Source organism: Zonotrichia leucophrys, chromosome 4 (genome assembly GCF_028769735.1).
Source record: "Zonotrichia leucophrys gambelii isolate GWCS_2022_RI chromosome 4, RI_Zleu_2.0, whole genome shotgun sequence".
Lineage (NCBI taxonomy): Eukaryota > Metazoa > Chordata > Aves > Passeriformes > Passerellidae > Zonotrichia > Zonotrichia leucophrys.
Genome location: NC_088173.1, coordinates 54,097,970 through 54,112,360, shown reverse-complemented (window position 1 = coordinate 54,112,360; position 14,391 = coordinate 54,097,970). Strand labels below are relative to the sequence as shown.

Below are 14,391 nucleotides of genomic sequence, written 5' to 3'. Positions count from 1 at the left end.
AACTATGTAAGATTTTCTTGTGATCCTCACTCAGCACTGCACAATCTGTTACAGAGCTGTTATAAGAAGGAGTTTCAGGTAGTCTATTAGAGACACAACACATTTTATCACACCTTATCTGAATCTCAATGACCATTTAAAATTCAGCAACTGACCTGGTATTTTTTCACTGCCTTATAAACAGATTTGGTGGTCTGAGATAATTTTTTTAAGGGACAGATATCCTCCCATTACAACTCATCACACAAATTGGCAGTTTGCTATTAAATCTCAGCATAGGCATCAAGGATGAGTACATATGGATGTAGTCTCATCTTGTCCATGTCAAAGCCACGAGGATTTATAAGGGAAATCTTGCAGTGCTGCTGTCACTAATGCTGAAAAGAGAGATTCTGCCACTAAGCTCAGAAAACCAGAAATCTTCAAGACATTATAATTTATTAACACCCTGTGATGGTTGACTTACACTACAGACATTAATATGTAATTTATTTTTACAGTATGGCACAGTAATTATTCATGACACTCTCTAAACCTGTACAAATGGAAGGGCTCCCCCCCAAGAGCTACAGTGGACTTTGTGAGAGATACAGAGATTTGAATAAATAAAGGGGAAAAGGGGTAAATGAAAAAGTTCACAACATATTCTCATTATCCAGGTGTTTTTGCTAAGTGTTACATTGCATCTTTTATCCCTAAGAATGTGTACATCCATTACAATCTTGGAACAGGATCTGAAATACAGCACACTACTAGACTGTGCTGAGAAAGCAGGGATGTATGGCACATTGTGGTGTTTTGTTTGAAAAATGAAGTAATTTATGGGGAAGGACTGAAAGACAAGGCAAGCTAGGAGAGCAGGGTACTGATCATGCATATGCACCAGCTGTAAATTTAGCAACTGTAAAGAAGAATAAGATGCACAGTCAAGGTACCAGAGAGACAATCATGCAAATAACGTGATTTTGCAGGCTATTTTTGGACATATCCTTTTAGGCGGCTATGGGCTGTATATAATTCACTTTGCTTGTCTCTGAGAGCTATACTGAAACCACTCCAATCAGCAGTACATGGGCCTGCTCCCTTTAACACTTTGGAAGTTCGAGCATTGCTGTATCAATTTTGTACTGTACCCACTCAGATTCTCAATGAGCTTGACTCGACTTCAGTGCAGCAATGCTACATTAAATGGCTATTTTCTAACTCATAGATCTGGAAAATGGGGTTTAATCAATGACCATTAGACCTTGCACTCCCTTCTGGCATAAAATGCCTTCTTTCATCCAGTGTTGCTGCATTGTGGCTGTAATAAGTTCTGATTGGCATTTGGCATTGAGTTACAGGGCCATGGAGGCCTTATTAGCAGGAAGAAATGGAAGTATTACAGAACAAAACAATTAAGGGGGACAGGATAACTCACATCATTGTGTCAGACTGTGTCATGCTTACATTTCACTTCATGGTATTGAATTCCCCCTACAAGTACAAGAGATACAGCTAACAAAGGTAAAGCACTTCTCTGCTTGGGAAATTGTCCTTGAAGGTTATTTTTTTATAATTGCACACCACATCCTAAGAGGTTCTGAGCATGTGCATTTCTCCTTGCACTCAAAAGGCCTAGTCATACGCTTTTTCTAAATTCACTTCAGTTTTAAAACAGCATATGTACAAAATCTGTGCACCACTTATGTCTCATTTAAATCTTTGCATACTTTTTCCTCCCCTCTTGCCCCTACTAATAAGATCTGCTATCTCAGGTTCAAGTAGACACTGAATGGCATAAAACCTCTTATGTGCTCTGGTACTAAAAGAATTTCTCTTGAATTTCCTTCCAGTGTTTCAGCATGGCAAAAGAGGCTGATAACTCAGTTCTGTGAGATGGAGGTGTCCTGGAAGAGCCCTTGTCCTGAAGGTGGCTAAAGCAGAGCCACCCCAGCTCATTCATGAGGTTTCAGCCTCTCAGCAACCACCACATGATTCCTTTGTCTGGGCATTGTCAGCCTCAGGAGATTAGGAACAAACAGGTGGTTTGCACAGGGCAAAGTGCCCGGGCTTGCCAGATTACTGGTGGGAAGAACCACAGTCTGTCATCTTTAGACCCCAAAGAGCTGGTAGTAAGACAATATAAACATGCATTCTTCTTCAAGTTTTACTTTGAGTACAAAGATAGTCACATATTTTAAAATTTTACTTCCTTTTGCTTATGTACATTTCAGATATGAACTATCATGATTTGGTGGTTCACCTAGGCTACATAATATCATGTAGGATGGATGACAATTTCTGTACCAATACAATTTTTTTTTCTTCCCCTCCTTCCTCCCTCCCCCACCCCATCCTGATTACTTACTGCATTTCCTCTGAGTTTTTCCAGATGTAATGTTGAAAAAAATACATATAGGGAATGTGAGACTACATTTTTAGGAAGGATACTGAGATTTCCTAATTCAGAAAATGGATTCAAAATTTGAAGGCAGTCTGACAATCAAAATTTACTTGCTCTAGCACTGAGAAGAGTACTTGTGTATTCAAACCAGCATGATCATCTACTTAAATACTCCCTCGTCTCCTTCATTTGTTAGGAATTCTCTTTATTTTATTAGAGTTCTGGGTTCTTCACTGATCCCTGCAATAAGAACTGTAAGGGCAACCAGTCACAGACACAACTGTTACCAAGTTCATAGCTAATACTTACACAGGTGAAAAAAATTCTTCTTTATGCTATTTTCTTTTTCTTTTGCCTGCAAGTGAGAAACTAATACACTGGGGTATGCACCCATCTACGTGCTGTGTGTGAATAAGACTTTAATGTTAGACTTTAATGACATCTGGGGCTCAGTGGAGCCAGGACTTACGCTTGGAATGTTTGTCACAGAGGGCTGAAGCCCTCATGTCGCAGAGTCTCAGGGATCCTTTGCTGCTGCTGTAGACAAAGAGGTTGCAGTGGTGGGGATGGAACTCAGAGGCTGTAATCACTTCTGTCAGGTCCTCCATATTGGCTGGCTTTATATCTACAATGTCTGAATGGTAGTTTCATCAAGAAAAATGCAGGTAAACCATCACTCTTACTCGAAGGAAGCATGCAAATGTATACACACATAATGCTTTTAAAGATATACTCAATTTTTTGGTAGTAGTAAAGTTTTCAGTTTCCATATCTGACCCACTTAATACAAACACAAAGAGCAATGTAAAACTCAAAGTCTGCTTACTGCAGATGCCATTACCAGGTCACCATTTACCCATGCTGTGCAGACATCAAAGAAACAGTGTTGCAAGGACACAGAAATCTCACTTCAATTCTTCATTGAAGCTAATAGAGAACAGGTAGCTATATCTCCTGTACTTGTTACTGAAACCACTGCTCTACCCCAGATAATGCTGCTTGAGAGGGAACAATGCACAGATCAGATTTGCTCACTCCAGTCAGGCTCACTGGCTTTTATGATTATGCAACTTAAGCTAAAAATACAGGCAGATTAAGGTAAAAGACCTCCCTCCAAAAAAAAAAGGTGCCTTATTTTTTTTGCAAAGGTATGTGTGGCAAACACAGAAGTATTTATGCAAATAATTTTGGGTGAATATATACTAATAAAATTTCCTTTAGAAAAAACATGTGCAGTATTAGGTAAGCTATTTGAATATTTACAAAGTAGTATCTGAAATGGCATTCTTGTGTTTTTTATGTAAATAACGTCCACTACCAAAATCAGGACAAATTTCTGTGACTGAGAATTGTACACCTGAATCATTTAAGTGAACATCATCTGGAACAAAAATATATCAAATATCTAGTTTCCCAAGCAGAAACTTGTCAGCTGGATCACCAAAAATTATCCACATGAGGTGTAACTCACGTGGTGCCTCTCCAACACTTACATATCCACTTGTACACATTACCTGCCTTAAAGCCCAGGACTTACACTGAGCCCATGTTTGGAGGAAAAGACCAGTCTGTGAAAGATTGCTTACAGAGAAAATAAAGTAAAAGTGTCATTAGGGGGCTGGAAGAAAGCAATAGATAAACAAGCATAAAATGAAAGATGGATATATATATATGTAAAGCAGTACATTTAAATAAGATTGTGCATTTTCACATGGCCCTCAGCAGTCTGCTGCAGATAAGCCATCCAAATGTTAACAAATCCTTCGAACAGGAAGAGTAACATTACCCTGGTTTACTGATGAGTTTGTGCGAGAAGCAGTAAAGGATTTGCATAAGATCACTTGGGAAATGCATGACAGAACAAACCCAGATCTACTGAGTCCCAGGGCAGAGCCCTAAACACAAATCATCTCAGTGCTTGCATTCCCTGAACATAAAATTTGAATCAGCTGACATTCAAAATTTAAACATCTCAGAGGATAAGATAAATGAGAAAATCTGTTTTATTGATGGTGAGAGAAATCATATATCATGGTACTAAGCCTCTTTCTGTTCCCACTGTGACCACTTCCCAAATGGAAGACCAATCAAAGACCTTTGATTGATTTCTGTGGGAATGGGATACAGTCCATCACAACCTTAACACATCATACTTTGATCTTTCCCAAAAATATAGGTCTGGAATTTCACTACAGTGAAATAGTACAAAAGATTCAGAGATAATTATCTTGATGACTGCGCATATATCACACTGTTGTGGTTTTGGTTTTTTCTTCTTTTTTTCCCCATGTGGTTTAGAAAGGAAAATATCAGCAAAACTATTAATATCTTGTGACATTTAATAACAACTGGGAATGAATTAATGCTGCATTTCAACTGCATTCCTACTTACTTGTACTATCACATTTGCATTCATCTGCAAAAATCCATCATGATTAATAAAAGTGCAATGAATGTTAAGATTTAGAAGCATAGGTTTAGCTCTTTTATAAAGCATCACTAAATAATCCTGAAAATCAACCAAAAAAAAACCCCTTCATTCAGTTATGTGTATATGGTGAATTTGTCTCAAGAAACACCTTTAAGTAAAAGCAGTTGCTTTCAGGGATTGAATTGCTTTGTGGAGTTCAGAGAAATTATGGTTACTCAATAGAAGAATTCTGCCTCTCAACAGAGAGATAAATAATTGCTGAGTGATGAGAAAGATATAAAATATAAATGGAGTATATAAAACAGTCATGGTAAGTATCATTTTTCTGGATGCTGAAGACACTATTGATGAATTTCCTTTCATTGTGTAAAATGAATAAACCTATAACGAATAATGAAATTAAATATTCCATTCTACTGCCAGAAAAGCAAAAAATACTTAAAACATACTGCATTTCCAGACATGATCTAAATCTCCGCTGAGAAAGAATCTCATTTGCCTACTGAGGACCACAGCAAAAATGAAAATTCATCATTCCACTACATTTAGAAAAATTAAAACAGTAACAATATATTGAAGTAAACAACCAAGGGACTAGAGTGTTGCAGATGAGATTTACCCCAAATGCATTTGTAATAATAGATGGAAAAACAGCCTTTGTTTTGACAGCTACAGAACCCAATATATCAAAAGAAGAATATGTTACACAAAAGAACATTTTCCTCCTCTCATGATTTTTGCCATCTATTTGAAAACAATCAAGTACAGCTTGACATGTGATGTGTGGGAACTGTATTTAAACTAGCATGAAATGGTAAGGGCAAGCATCTTCCATGAGACATTTCTCATTTCTAGTTTCTATCTTCCTTTTGTGTGTCTTGTCTTCCTTTTAAGCACAGCATTGCATGGCAGGAAAAAATAATAAGATTAAAAAAAACAAACAAACAAACAAACAAAAACAAAAAAAACCAACAACAACAACAACAAAAAAAAAGAACAAAAAAAAAAACCAAACTGGACCAGACAGTGTGCTTCAGAAACAGGGCCTTTGAAAAGCATGAAACAGAGGGAATCTGGCAGAAGCTGATTAAATGAAAATTCCACTGCTAAAGAGAAAACTATGGTAATAGCACAAACCTGTAGTTGTCTCCTACACTGCTGCCTTCCCCTGCAATCAGATCTTGTGGAGGGCTGTCTTGAGTGGGGCTCTGTCATTCTCCCCCACTGCACTCACCTCTGAAATACCAATCACATCTGACTCTGGCTGTACCACATGTGATCTGTTTCATTTTCAGAGAATGCAAAAAACACCTAGGACCAAAGGCATCTAAGACAGAAAGAACAGAGAGTTCAGTTCACCATTGGCAGAGTACTTAGATAGAATTCTGTCGTCCTAAAAAAGTCAGTGTTTCTGTGCCTGAGCAGGGTAGAAATTTCCCCTAAGAAAATGAAAAACATGTTCATATTGCTTTGACTCCCACACATGCTTGACAAGAACAAGACATTTTGATCCGTGGTAGATACTTGCACTAAGGGAAGGCTGAACTTGCACCTTACCAGTGATGGGCTAGAATGCACTGGCAGTCTTTTAATTCATTAACATTCAAACAAGAAATGGAAAATATCTTCTTGCTTGCAAAAAAGAGAACAGGTCCTTCCCCCTTAACTATTTGCTATCTTATATACCATGTCCTCCACTGCTTGGCTCCATAGAACAGGATGAAGCTGTGAAGATGCCAGCAGACTTCATAGATGCTGTCCACAGCAAAATGGAAATAAAAGGTGGTATAAATGGAAATAAAATAAATAAAAGGAAAGAAAATGTTGAATACACTCAGCAACTAAAATGGTGAGAGATGATGTTCTCACAGCTGGGTTAGTAGAACTACAAGATCAAGAAAGGGAATTTTGGGAAAGGCAACAAAGTTACTCTAAGGCAACGTAGCCTTTACTTTGTCTGAGCTGCCTTCCCCAAAATATTCAAGAACAGAAGTATAACAAAGGAGAGTGAGCAGGGCAGGGCCTGGCTGCAAGGAGGCTTTAGGGAAAGATCTGAGGGAAGGGGGAGGGGGAGAGAAGAAAAACTCTAAGAGAGGAGAAAGGAAAGAGCATAAGGAAAGGCACGATTAACAACCTGCAATGATATGCAGTGTGAGGAATGTGATCTGAGTACACGATTCAGTTTGTGGTATGTTTAGTTCTAATCGAGCATTGTATGCTGCTGCTGTGCAGCTGATAGCAAAATGAGGATAACAGGAGGAAGGAAATTTGTTCCATTGCCTCTGGGCCACTGATCTAACAGAAATATTCCCCTCTGGGAGAAGGCACTCCAGAAAGTTTCTTTTATTGCAGGTTACAAAGTTGACCCTCACCTTGATCCAAAATTCATATTAATCAGACTTCTACTCTTGATCAGCTAGAATATAAATGAGTATGCCTGCTTTATGCTCATGCCAAAACATGTATAATAAGAATATGGAAAATACACAGAGTTCCTGCTGAGCAAAAAAGGTCCCAGAATAAGTTTTCTTGTATGATAATGGAAACATAGCAGCCTCCTCAAAACACATTAAATTCCCTTTGAAGTGAACAGTATGCATAAAGAAATAGCTGCTTCATCTTCTTCAAACCATCAAGGAATTCTACAAGAAACTGAATTTTGTAGAGAACAAATTTGTAGCTCACAAGCTATGGCATATAAAGGATTAAATCTTCTACCACTATTTTGGAATAATCTTTAAAGGACTTGTGTGTTAACTACAGGAAAGAAATTGTTCCAATGGTCAGAAGAAGGCTTGAGAAAAAAAAATATTACCTTCCCCCTTTATTCAACTGCAATGGAGGATGAGAGCCTTTCTTTAGAAAGCCAGACAAAATTTTCCATAATAACTTCACAAGAAAAACAAAATTCTCATCTTTCTTATTTCAATATATGCTGATATGACACTTCATTTTTATCCCTGCGTGGGACTTAGGTTTTTGCAAATTTAAGCACTTTCAAAAAATAACCTTCAGCATAGCATATCTTACCAAATCTGGCAGTTCCCTGTGTTTTCCACAGAGGTTTGTTCAGGTTACTAATTTTGTCTGCATCTCACACCTACATTTCTGCCTAGCCTGAGAAAGATTCACTGACTAGCAGTTGAAATCAATAGCAATTCATGGAAGCTGCCAGGGCTTGAGTTTAGAGTAATTGATTACTGTGGTCCTGCTGAGGCTCTACACTTTTAATATAAGCATTTCTCTGAGTGGTTTCCCCTGCAAGTCATTTAGTGCACACTATTTTCATTACAAGGAGGGAACTGTGATGCCTACAAATCAAGCTCTACCAGTTTTACACTTCCTACATGATGGTTATAACATTCCTACACCATGTGCCAGTTGGGAAAAGAAATTCCAAATGGCTCCAGCTTTCTTCCAGGCTGGGTATGTTAGGCCTCAGTGTGCTTGACAACATCATGATGTGACTACATCAATCTTATTATCAACAAAAGAACCAAGCCCTAACTTTTAAATAACCATCAACTCACTCCTTTCTTCCCATTTCTTATAGATAGACTGTATGTTTTCACTGTTGAATGACAATTCTACAACAGGCATCACTTGGCAATATGGACAGCACTGGATAGGGTCCAGCTTCCCCAGCTCTGTATTTCAGGCCTGTTGTCCAGGAGTCAAGGGGTCGGAAATGAACTGTCAATAGGTTAATAGATGTGACCTTTCTTCTGATTCCAGTGTTTTACCTTAGGCAAAGAGAGTATTTATATTCCAAGTATTCCTAACAGCCACAGTGCCAATGTTTTTCATTGCACAGCATTTGCCCAGTGCTCCACTAAAAGCATGTACTATATGGGTTTTATTAGAAGCCCAGAGAATTGCAATTACATTTCCTGTATCATTTGACTGTTCTGGACCACAAAAGCATGAACTGCATAAGTGTGTGCTCCTCCCAGCTGCCTTGAACCTAATACCTGTTAATGTAAGATATCAATCCATACTAAGTTGTGCAATGTCTGCCTAATTCTGTTTTTAACTCTATGGTATTTATAACAGTGATTCTTCAGACATCATACTGCAGTTGGGAACTTTGGCAACAGTCTAACAATGGTGGTGACTTGCTGAAAATACCAATTTAAATGACTTGATTTTGTCTGGAAATGAAATGTCTTTATCAAAGGCTTTCTGACAGTGCCATTACAATAGTAGAAAGGCTTCTGTAGTTTTCCTCATATCAGGATTATGAGATACAGAAAGAGTAAAAACCTCTATGGGGCTTGTTAGCTCTATGTGGAAGGCCAAACCATAGCCAATTATGTCAGGTGCTGTGCAAACACAAAGTATAGGGACTGCTCACAACACAAAGAACACGTACAAAGAGCATACAAAGAAGAGATTAGGTAATGTTAACACAGTTCTGTGGAGTTCTGAGGTTTCTTAAGTCAAGGATTACAGGCTAAGCTAGTTGAGAAAGAGCTGTTAGCAGAAGAAGGAAAGTCATGGTCATAGCAAAAGGCTGCAGTAGCAATAAACTTTCCACCCATTCAGCTAGAACTAGCCACAAAAGAGAATTTGGCCATGTTAGCCAAACAAGAGGTTGAGATTCAGTTCATCCAGAGACAGGATGATATATTCAGTGCATCCTCCTGTATTATTGGCAGTGCACTTTTATCCAGTGTGGGTAACAAGAGGTCTGCATGCTGGAATGATGCTTCCTGGGCAAAGGCCTCACATTTACCCTCAGCACACCACTGTCAGTACAGGATGGCCCATGTCTCCTCACAGTCTAGTATGCAATGCTCAGCCACAGTCATGCTTGTTTTGCTCTCTCTTTCTGCCTTCTAACACCATAACACTTACAACAAATGAGGATCACAAAGGTGAACACTCAGACCCTTTCTATGTGTTTAGGAACCAAGATGTTACTGATTTATCTGGCAGCTGATAGAAACCAGAGAGCCTCAGGATGATGGGACAACAGTTGTTCAGGAATGTAACCTAAATATCCAACTTCTCAGCCAAAGCTGAAACTTGTGGAATTCCTGTCTCAAGTTTCATTTGGAACTGGAGATATATAGCAAGAAATTCAAAGTAGTACTAGAAATATCTTCCCTTCATTAGGCTTAAAGCAAAGTAGAGTCAGTATTAGTGCTAATGTTTTACAGAAAATTAAACTGAGGCAGGAAGTGGCAAAAGCTTGGCAAAGGTTAAGAGCCAGCAAGACTGGATTCTGATCTAGTGGCTCTTTCCTCCCTACCTGCAGCTGTCCAGTCACGGCAGTATTCCCTCCCTCCCTTGATTCATTGGTTTTGAGAGGCTATTATTATTCTCATTATTACATTTGTCTTTTGCAACTTTCTCCCAGAATGCATGCTGGTCTAAAGACTCATTCTGAATTTGGGAGACCTCACTCTGATCTTTGCAACATCAGAATTACTTTGCACTCCTGTTATTTTAGTAGGATAAAAAGAGACAGCAGCAAGAAAACCCTGAATCTCCATTACACAAATATTACTTGAAAAAAGAATCAACATCTTTTATGTGTACTTAGTAAAATTTTAGGAAATTGCTTTTACTGCCATAAATTCAGCAAACATCAGACTTTGCAGTATGCAAGTTGCAGAAAAACTACTCTACTATATAAGAGAAACTGCCTATGGAGTAGCTGCAACATTTGACCAAGTGTTGCAAGCAGAGAATTGTAGAGTAGCACTGCTAGGAAAGAGACCATTTTAAATGGTGCAGGTCACATCCAAACTTTATCATAGATAGGCCTGTTCCTACACATTGCAACCAGTGGTTTACTTAGAGAATAATGAATTTAGAAGTAGATAATGGAAAACTTTAATTTATTTAGGAATTGATTTTTTGGCTTGTTTTTTGAAAAGAGCACCCACATTTTCAACTGTAAACACAGTCACATGCCTGCTTTAGCAAAAACCATATGCAGATTGAAATTTTCAAGAGCAAAGACATCATAATCCGCGTACACACAGTGAAAGAAAAGTTAAGTGGATGAATCAGCAGAGGAAGACCTGCCTTCATAAATACACACCTGCAGTCAGTCACTGAAAGATTACGAAGTCATATTTAGTTCATATATTTGCATATTAATTGATTATGATTTGTCTGAAACTACTGTGGCACGCTTGATGTTACACTTGGAACACAAATACCAGAAGGGCCTCAGGTACAAATAAATTATTAATGGAAGAGCACTGTGAAGTCCCTGAGCTGAGCTCCTCTTAGGCAGTGCTGTTCTACGTGGTGTGGTTAAGTGGCATCGTGTACTACACACAGGCAAAGGTTCCAAGAAAAGAGTGATTCAACATTAATAAGGCAAGGATAATTTATAAAAAAAAGCAGTATAATCTCATTGTTCACAAACCTTTCCTGGAACACATTAACAGAAAACTGAGAGGGATCTACTTAGTTTACTGAATAGAGTCCCTGATAGTACAGAAAAATATGACATATAAAATTCTCCAAATTCCATCTTAAAAATAGCCAGGGATTTTTTCCCACATAACTTGGAAATAAGAGATGAAATGTCTTTCTTTTCTTCTTCTTTTTTTATTTCTTTTTTTTAGTGAATAACCTATGTGCTAATACATAATTCCTATCAAGAAATTTCTACTTGTTAATTACTAAAATCCCATGCAGCTGAGGAAGATCTGTCTCTTAAAGAAATGCAGACACATAAATTCCAGCTGGAGGGTATAGACTTTTTAGAACACTTTGGTGGCGACTTTTCTTTCACAATATGCAACTTATTCTTTCATATACATTTCAGAAAACCCTAATACAGTAGTATTTGTACCACACTAGGCTGGAGAAATTCCATATTTTTACTGATTTTTCAATTTGAGTAACAAATGATACATTTTTGCAAACTTTAGCCAGCTACAAGTGTTCTTCAGAGCATAATTCTCTCCGCTTCTCTGCATGCTTCTTATGGAAGTAGTGAAATAAAACCATCTTCAAAAATAGCCAGATAATTCTGAAAAATAGCTACTTAAAAGCACTAATAAAATTTACATTCAAATCACCTATACTGCATTGCATAAGATACCTGAATAAAATCTTATGGCAGGACTTATTATCTGGTCGCTCAATTCACTTGAAAGGATTTTCACAAATGCCCACAGCATGCAGTATGCCAACAGTCAAAATCAACTTACTCTAAGACTGGTGCTATAACTTTGTCAAAGTTAATATGGCCTTTATTTACAGAGCATTTCTATTCCAAAGGTGCAAACCACTGCACTTCCACATGCAGTCCTTACCAATGTGTATTATTAGAACACAAAATGAAGTAATGTGTGCATTAATGAGTGTCCCACTCTTTTAAGAGTCAGAAAAGCTTCCAGTGTCTCATGTTCTAGCAGCTCACACAGGTATAGACTTCAGGCTTTACACAATACCTGAGATGATCCCATGAGAATTTTTGTGACATCTTTGTATGAGTACTCTTCAAGCTAAAGATATTTTTTAGCTAATGAGCAAAACAAGTTATAGTTTCTTCTTTTTTTATGCTAATACTCTGAGAAAGACTGAGCTTTGCAAGGTTAATTTCAAGTCCAAACTCACATGGGAATTAGAATAATTAGACTCATTTAAGAGAATTCTCCCCTCTGGCAGAGCTGATTAAATTATTTATACATTATCTTTTCATATAATTGTACCTAGAACTGTGTAAATGGGTTTTTTTGTCTAACTTTCAATAAATTCATAATACACGTTTTTCAAGTTGGATACACCGACTGCACCTGTGACAACAGAGAATGGCTCATTTTCAAAAAGCTTCAATGAGAAATTAATCCAGAGGGAAACACAACCATGCAATTTAAAAGCTTCTACAATGACAACACACTGATTAAAACTCATCAGCTGAAGAAATAAAATTAGTTAAGACAATAAATCTTGGACTGAATCCTGTTACCCATTTCTCCAAGAATAACTTCATTGACTGCAGTCACATTACACTAAAATAGGAGTGCTGCTTAGATGAGGATCAGTTCCATGATGTGACCCTTTATCTGTAATTTAATATTCTCTGATATAGTTCCCAAACCCCTCTCTGCCAAGGATCTTAGATTCTGGATAACACCTGAAATTACTTTGGTGAAAAAGGAAATCTGGTGGTTGATGCTAACATTCATTTCAGCTCTATTATATGTTCTTTCTCTCTTCCATACCAATAAACTTGAGAAAGGTTGAGGTAATGATATTTTAGAGAGTATTCTAGATACAAAATAGTAACTTGTTTGCTACTGTCTCTATTATACTGGAAATCAGTTGGCTCTGTGGAGATCTGTGAGAAGATATCTTTGCACCTATTGTAAAATTTTAAGTATCTCCTAGAGTCACATTGCCTAGATTGCTCTACAAACACATGAATTCAGTGAAATCTCAGCTGTGTTCTTTAATGCACTATTAAGGAATTTTGAAATGTTTTTTACAGGCTCAGAATTTCACACTATTCTCTATCATTTGCTACAATTCCAGTCAATTTTCTTTTTCCTTTTTACAATTCACTATACATTTTCAAAAAGCAAGATTATTCTAATGCCTCAGGCTATGTTTTTCCTTACCTCTGCAGAAATGAAATCACAGGTATGGGTGTCTATTTGGGGACAACTGCATTAGAGAAGACAGAGGGCTAGATAAAAAAATCCTTTAAAATAATAACGTCATCACATACCTCAAGTTGTATATGGGCAGGAGTGATAAGTAAGAAAATGATGTATTCTGATTAACAAATTCATATTTCTATTAGACAATAAATCTACAGTGCAGTAATTATCCCAAGGCTATAGCTATGCTCAAATCACCTTAAATTAACTTCCTTAAAAGCAACTGTGGAAAAAGGAAGAGACTGGTCATTGCCCAGAATGCAAAGGCCTCAGCTGTAATTGGTTTTTCACAGCTAGATTCAACTACTACTAGAATCTACTACTAGATTCAACTACTTATTTATTCTGGAGGATGGCTAGCTAGGGAATATTTCCATAATGCCATCCCCTGCCCTGATGGCACTGGTATCACACACTCAGGCCATGCACTGTTTGCTCTCACTGCAATGCACATTTCAGCTGCATGGCCAGAGGATCTCGCTCAGGGATTCAGCGCTAAGATCCTGCTTAACTAGGTCTGATATTGCTCCTTTGGCTATCAGTCATGCTCTGTCATCCAATTCTCTCTGACTGGCTGACAGGCAAATTCCTAAGATAGGAGTCAATTTAAGGTAATCAGAATAGTTAAAAGCAATTGTTTCTGACAGGGATCACAAAGTGTCCTCTGGCAATAAGCAAAACCAAACTAAGTATTGAAAGACCACTTCTGCAGATTTAGTTTTGCAGATGGTTTTCAGAGCTCCCTAAATATGAACTTAGAGATCCTTAAGAGATCTCTGAAAAGATGCTGAGACTTCTCTGGACTTCTTGAAAACAAATAATCTGCAAGGTGCAGACTATAGTGCCCATTCACACAGCCTCACTGCTGTAATTATTAGCTAGTATTTGAATTACACAGCTAGTGATAAAGACTGCAATCTGCATGAGCTCACATATAAACA

The 14,391-nt window shown here is 37.7% G+C and overlaps 1 protein-coding gene across 10 annotated transcripts in view; it reads right to left on the bottom strand.

Moving 5' to 3' along the window:
- PPP2R2C (protein phosphatase 2 regulatory subunit Bgamma) overlaps window positions 1–14,391 on the bottom strand; it is a 189,129-nt gene that overhangs the window by 25,967 nt on the left and 148,771 nt on the right. For all 10 annotated transcript variants that reach the window (XM_064711746.1, XM_064711752.1, XM_064711749.1 and 7 more), the window contains one exon: window positions 2,856–3,020. In XM_064711746.1, the coding sequence (XP_064567816.1) occupies window positions 2,856–3,020 (165 nt within the window). The remainder of the gene's footprint in view (window positions 1–2,855; window positions 3,021–14,391) is intronic.